This window comes from Diaphorina citri, unplaced genomic scaffold (genome assembly GCF_000475195.1).
Source record: "Diaphorina citri unplaced genomic scaffold, Diaci psyllid genome assembly version 1.1 scaffold2002, whole genome shotgun sequence".
Taxonomy (NCBI): Eukaryota; Metazoa; Arthropoda; class Insecta; order Hemiptera; family Psyllidae; genus Diaphorina; species Diaphorina citri.
The window spans coordinates 48273-54927 of record NW_007379428.1 but is presented as its reverse complement, the minus strand read 5'-3'; the positions used below and the strand labels follow the sequence as shown (position 1 = coordinate 54927).

Genomic DNA, 6655 nt, shown 5'->3' with positions numbered 1-6655 from the left:
CGAACTTGAGTTAATAACTCACAATGAAGGAGCATTTTTGGGATTTGTCAATTTCTTTACCATTTTTGATTTTAGGAATTATTTGCCTGTGTAGGTATTTTTATTTTACAAAGCCCTCTAGTGACATACATATATTATAAATCAAGAAACACATTTCTTACCTACTAGGGCAAATTCTGTATCACTTCTCATCGATGATTTCAACTTGATAAACTGATTCACAGCTGCACGTACTACACTTTCCACACTTAGCTTCTGATCACCAAGTCCAATGGGACATTCACCCTCATCTTCTGTCAGGTCTAAACAAATGACTATTTTTTCCTTCACGTTTACCGGGATGGACATTGTTTCTGACATGATTGGAGAAGGGAAAGAAAGGTAAAATGAAAATAAATCAGTCATACACCTGGGTGATGGTCTTTGGTCCTGTAACTATGTTAAGGCTTGTCCTAAACTACAAGCATCATGAGGACTTGGGCTCTTTTGAAGTAGATTGAAGCCTTTGAAAATCTGTCTTCTAGTTAGGGTTAGCTGTTTTCCCTGTTTATGGTCCCAGAGCCAGTCAATATTCTACTTCCTGTTCAGAGTCCCCTAGCCAGTAGGTGGAAGAAATGGAATACGATCCTGCTACAGAATTACCTACTATATCCTTTGGTCACAGACTTCACTTACCTCTTTGAACTTTGGTAGGTAGGTACTTGGGTGATTTGACAACCAATTTCTTTATCTAGGTAGGTAGATGTCAAAAGATATCTTCTGATTATTCAAAGTAAAATTAAAAAGATGAGTAGGTAACCAAGTAGTTATTTGGAGACGAAAAAGTTCAAAAGATCAAGTTAATCAAGTTTTAATGCGGATTTTGAAGATTTTCAGCTTTTTCTGCCTTTTCAGCCATAAAGCTTTTTTTCTTTTCAAGATACCTATCAAATAACTAATGAAAGTAACTTGGATGAATCTGAAATGGAAGAGACAGGTGTGTTCCCTAGGAAATCATTCAGACCAGTCAAGGCAAGTGCTGCGCCCTTGTGGCAGCAATCGGTACCAGACCACATCCATCAGGAGGCAGACCATGAGGACTCTGATAGTATAGAGCTTACATGTCATGTTCCAGTCAATGTACCGGAGGCATTGTATGAATCGGAGATGGAAATGGCAACTACCATACCATGTCATGTTCCAGTCAATGTACCGGAGGCATTGTATGAATCAGAGATGGAAATGGCAACTACCATATCAAGGAGGAAATCATTTGTCCCACACAAGTCTGTTAACTTTCAACAAGCTCAGGATGACTTGGACAGATCCGATGAAATGGAATTCACTAATGCATTCCCTGCCATGGCTATGAGAGCTAATGAAAGTAACTTGGATGAATCTGAAATGGAAGAGACAGGTGTGTTCCCTAGGAAATCATTCAGACCAGTCAAGGCAAGTGCTGTGCCCTTGTGGCAGCAATCGGTACCAGACCAAGCCAAGTCTATGGATCTATCCAATACATATACTCAGCCTCAGTCTCTGGATGATTCTGGCATGGAATTTACCTCTGCATTCCCTCACAAGTTCTCTCGCAAATCAATCAGTGGGAATATGATGCGGAATCGTGATTCTGAGAGTTTGGATGGGTCTGGCATGGAAATGACTGAGGCATTCCCAGCCATGCCTCCTGAAGAATATGATGTGTCCATGAGCGACTCTATGTCTGACATGGACATTACGAACCAATATAACCAACCACCCGATGTAACCAACAATCACTCCATGATGATCACCAATCAAACCAGTACAGCTAACATGAGTGCTGATTTCAGTATTATCACGAGTTATCCGAAAAGTGTTGGACGCAAATCAATGGTTGTGAAAAGCTCTGAGCAGAATAATTTTCAGACAAATGAAACCAGTGTTGCTTTTGATAAACAGGGTGTGTCCGAATATCAAACAGTTCCATCTCACCGTGTATATGATCAACATCATACACAGCATAAATCATTTTCCGGATTTGAACAGTCTGCTCTGAATCTGAGTTCTGCCACACTTCGGAAATCTGCTCCCCATGTGATGAATCCTTACTATGATATTCCTACACACGGCAATGCTGATGTCAATCAGAGTCACACAAACACACACAGCTTCAAGGGGAACACTTCCATGGTGAATTTTCCAGCTCCCATGAACGCCAGCATGGGGACGAACTTAGTTCCACAATCTTCCGCCAGTGCACCTTACATTCCTACCGATAGCCAGACGTTCCGAGAACAAACTTTATCTGTTTAGGATAAAATTCGCCCCGGGCGGGAATCGAACCCGCGACCTAGCGATTGAAAGGCAGACGTACTAACCTTTCAGCCGACTAGGCTGGCTGTATATATTTTTATAATAAGGGGGGTGGGGGTGCAATCTTGAAAGTTCAGGGTTCCGCAAAGATGTTCACCTTTTGAAAAGGGTTCCGCGGGCCAAACTAATTAAGAAACACTGCCATAGAGGGTCTTTCTTTCGTTTTCAGTGAGTCTTTCAATCTACTCCTTCTCTACTATGTACTTACCTATCTTTGCGATTTTGATCATTCTGATGTTTTAGTGAAGATTTAAGGAACAACAGGCTTGACTGGTCAGTGATGAAGGATGTAGATATTATGAGTTACCTGTTTCAAGTTCAAGCCTTATACCTTCAAAAAAAAAACCTCTTCAAACTTTTATCTCCAACTCCAATAAAAATATAAAATAGGTAAATAAAATTTTAAATTTCAATATTCAACTTCATTACTTCAATATTTCAAATTTCAAAAATACAAGATAACAAGATTTCAGATTTCAATGTCTAGGGACATAGAAAATGCATTCCCAGGATTGCTCTTGCACGTTGCAGCGTTGCACAAATGCACCGCCATTTAGCGCGAATGTTGATGGCGCTACATGTCCATTTGGCAACACTGTGTTCGATTCGATTTACGTTAAATTTTTAAAATTAAAAAATTTCAAAATTTGGCTGAGCTGAAAGTTGAAAGTTGGTTTGGTTTGATGTAAAGAAACACGAAAACTGAGTACTGTAGTCGCCCCTGAAGTCAACACGGAGGATTCCAAAAAGGAAATAGAGCAAGAGGCAAAGGCACAACAACCATCTGAATCCAATGAAGCTTACTCTGCAATGCCAAACACTAATAAGTCCGTGATACAGACAGAAATCGTTGAGAAATCTCTGTGTGAAGACATATCTGTATTGCGAAACAATACAGTGCAACCAAATGAGTCCGCTGATCTTTCTATCCAAAAACCAGAGTCTAGAAACACACATCCTCAGGAGATAAACAACACAAGGACAGAAATCGTTGAGAAATCTCTGTGTGAAGACATATCTGTATTGCGAAACAATACAGTGCAACCAAATGAGTCCGCTGATCTTTCTGTCCAAAAACCAGAGTCTAGAAACACACATCCTCAGGAGATAAACAACATAAATGAATTATCAAACAACGCAAGCGTCCTTTCCGATAGTGCTTTGAACGCTTCCAATGCATCAAACAGCAACTCTGCTGTCAAACAAGTTTCAAGCGTGAATGAAAGCAAATGTGACACTGTTGATCCTGTACCTTGTGTTATAGAACCTGCGGTCAAACCTGATAGCCCTGCCAGAAACGATTCACAAGTACAAGTTTCAATGGACGATGGCTTTTCAACACACAGTCAGTCTATAGAGTCAGGCATTTCACCATTGCAAAGTGTTCTGTGTACGAGTGGTGTGTTAGACGTCTCTAAGATGTCCTGTGACCTGGATACTGAGAAGTCCAGGAAGCGACCGTCAGACGGATTTGAAGCCCATGAGGAGAATCTTGTTGAGACTGGAGATGCGATGGTTGTGGCTAATCCTAAGAAGAGATCGAAAACGTTTGAACCGGTTGATTCGATTAGAGAAACGCATGAGGCGGAAGTTAACGCTGGAACCGAGGAGAACCCGGTCTCTACCTCGCCTGATAAAACGAGCGGCGTTGCTGAACATAAAAGCCCGGCAAAGGCTGTATCCCCCGGTAAAAACTTCGAGTTTGCAACCCCTGGTAAAAGCTCGGTTCGTTCCACCCCGAATAAAACCGCCGCTGCTACTACCACAGGAAAAACTTCTACATCTGCCTCATCTTCCAAGGAAACCTTCGTGTTTGTAACACCCGGGAAAACCTCTTCAGTTCGTTCGACCCCAAATAAAACCGGGACTTTCGCAACACCTAACAAACCCTCTGGTGCAACACCTAACAAACCCTCTGCAACACCTAACAAACCCTCTGGTGCAACACCTAACAAACCCTCTGCAACACCTAACAAACCCTCTGGTGTTGTAACACCCAAGGGACCTGCTGGTACAACCCCTAACAAATCATTGGTAATCCCAGAGAAACTATTCAACGACACGGGCTGCTCTCAGGACGGCAGCTTCAATATGTCAACCTATGTGAATCCAAGCTCCACTCTGACTGACTCCGCTATCAATAACATCACAGACATCGACCTTCCTATCATAGGGTCCACACGGAAACCAACAGCCAGTGAAGTCAAATCCAAGCAGATGGTCACCTGCTTTTGGATGTGAAATAAGATTCAAATCTTACATTCAACACATCAAGAAGAATGAGTGACCCAGAGTTTCATTTGTAAGTTAAACTCAATAACCACAATCACAAGCTTGTGGGGTAGGTTGCCAATTCAATGTCAAATTGTACATTAAATTTTTTTGGACCAATTGCAATACTTTCTCATTACCTTGTATAGGTTCCCTACATGTAAGGGTATTAGAAAGTAAAAACTAGTCTTAGAAGCCTAGCCTACTATATCCCAGTACATAACCACAATCTGAAGATGGATAAACTCTGCTGGGTGAGGATAAAGCCAGATGAAGGTAACCCATTGACATACTTGCAACTGAAGGAAAACCTTTTTTTAGGTGCTTTAACACATCAGTGCCCTTCATACTGTTAATAATTTTGTGATTTTTTTTTTCCATTTGTTTCAGCAATATTGATAAACGTCGGCGTTCATCAGTAAGTATTTTTACCATTTAATTTTATTTGATTCTTTTCTTATTATTATCTTCCTTTTTTCTTTACTGAACTTCTTCAAGTAGGTACCTTTTCTATCTTCATTTTTCCCCAAAGGTCCCCAATAGTTAATTAATTGCTAAATCTTTATCTTTTCAGATTTTGAAGCCAGCCAAAGTGTTTGACAACAGAGCCCCGCTGCAAGAATTGGGTGCTTCTTCCGATGATACAACCACCACTTCCAGTTCCATCTATAAGAAACGAGTCAGCTTTCATGTCATCAATATCAAGTGAGTATTGAAGAAATAATCAAATCAAATTATGCTTTGTGGTAAATTCCGCCACTGGTCGCTACTTGATTAAAATAGCTTCTCAATTGTCCTCCGCTGAGTGCACCCCAAACTCCAAGTACAGAGCCAAAAAACTTTGACCTCGTCGGGAATCGAACCTGGGACCTCCAGTATGCAAGCCTAGTGTAATACCCACTCGACCACAGAGGTTACTAAAGTAGGTAATTAAAAAAAAAAAAAAAGTAGATTGAAAAGTTTTTGTGCCAGCCTTGTTTTCTTGAAGGATAGTGCATCTGTCTTGTAAGCGTTTTCTCTTGGAACGACTGGCTTTTTCCTATCCTGTCGTTCTTCTCTTTCTTTTTTGAAATGATCAGACCTTAGCATTAGCAGTCACAGTTTTCTTGTTTTTAAATACTCACGAGGTATTTCTGTTTGGTTTGTAGGGAATTCAGTTCATTAGCTCAAACTCAGGAGGTTCAGAAGAATCCCGCCTACAATGAGCTCATATCCAGCATGTCTGACTCATCTCGGAACAACACCAATAGGTAAGTCAGCTGCCTAAATATTAAGGAGTGTGGTAGCGCTCCGCCCCGCCAAGTCAAAAATTTTGCCCATGCTTGTAGGAGATATTTTTGTTATTTGCGGGATCCTTTTTAGTCCGTCCTTCCTTTATTATTACTAATAATAAAAGGTATAGTGGACGGACTATTGTATTCGCTTCGGTGTCTGTCTGTCAGTCTGTCCGTCAGTCTGTCTGTCTGTCCCCATAGAAGGACTTATCCAAACCTAGTTTTTTAACTATGCATACGAATTTGAATTTGGAGACCTGTTTGCTACTCTACATTTGACCCTCGTCGCTAGACTTAAGTACAGTGTAAAAAAAAAAAAAAAAATACATTGCTTTCCGCATGTATGAACAGACTACTGTGTTTGAATTCGATCGCGCAATGAACGGCGTCGGTCGTACGTAATGCAACTAGAAATCTGATCTATTGGAAAGGTAATTTACATTCGTTAAGTAATGAGTTTCAATCATTTGTTTCAGCGAGTGCAGCAACTTCTCTCCCATGGTCCCTACGATTGTTTTGTTGACATAACATAATCTATAGCTGCATCAGTTGTATTTAGGAAATCTTCGAAATTTCCCTTGTAAGAAGTTAAAGGGCATTCCATTACAATGTGGTGTATGGTCTGTTTAGGTGCACCACAATTATTGCAAGCCGGTGAGGGATTTATTCCCCATTTAAACAATAGGTCTCCACATTTACCAAATTTAGATCTTAAAGTTAAAGGGCATTCCATCACAATGTGGTGTATGGTCAGTTTAGGTGCACCACAATTATTG

General features: G+C 40.6%; 2 protein-coding genes across 2 annotated transcripts; both read left to right on the top strand.

Annotated features, from left to right (window-relative positions):
- Window positions 1-1063: 1063 nt before the first annotated feature.
- Window positions 1064-4575, top strand: LOC103517903 (proteoglycan 4-like). Its single transcript, XM_026829840.1, has 3 exons — window positions 1064-1119; window positions 1189-2239; window positions 3026-4575. The coding sequence occupies exons 2-3, from the start codon at window positions 1216-1218 to the stop codon at window positions 4573-4575; spliced, it is 2574 nt and encodes an 857-aa protein (XP_026685641.1). The 5' UTR covers window positions 1064-1119; window positions 1189-1215.
- On the top strand, window positions 4565-6407 carry LOC103517902. Its single transcript, XM_008482950.2, has 5 exons — window positions 4565-4636; window positions 4996-5023; window positions 5180-5310; window positions 5754-5855; window positions 6356-6407. Exons 1-5 carry the CDS (start codon window positions 4614-4616, stop codon window positions 6405-6407), a joined length of 336 nt encoding a protein of 111 aa, XP_008481172.1. The 5' UTR covers window positions 4565-4613.
- The last annotated feature ends 248 nt before the right edge of the window (window positions 6408-6655 follow it).

Coding starts and splice junctions, on each gene's coding strand:
- LOC103517903 (XM_026829840.1), top strand. CDS start 1,216: ATGGAAATGGCAACTACCATATCAAGGAGGAAATCATTTGTCCCACAC. Junction 2,240..3,025: donor ACCTTACATTCCTACCGATA/GCCAGACGTTCC, acceptor TTTGATGTAAAG/AAACACGAAAACTGAGTACT.
- LOC103517902 (XM_008482950.2), top strand. CDS start 4,614: ATGAGTGACCCAGAGTTTCATTT. Junction 4,637..4,995: donor AGTGACCCAGAGTTTCATTT/GTAAGTTAAACT, acceptor CATTTGTTTCAG/CAATATTGATAAACGTCGGC. Junction 5,856..6,355: donor TCTCGGAACAACACCAATAG/GTAAGTCAGCTG, acceptor CATTTGTTTCAG/CGAGTGCAGCAACTTCTCTC.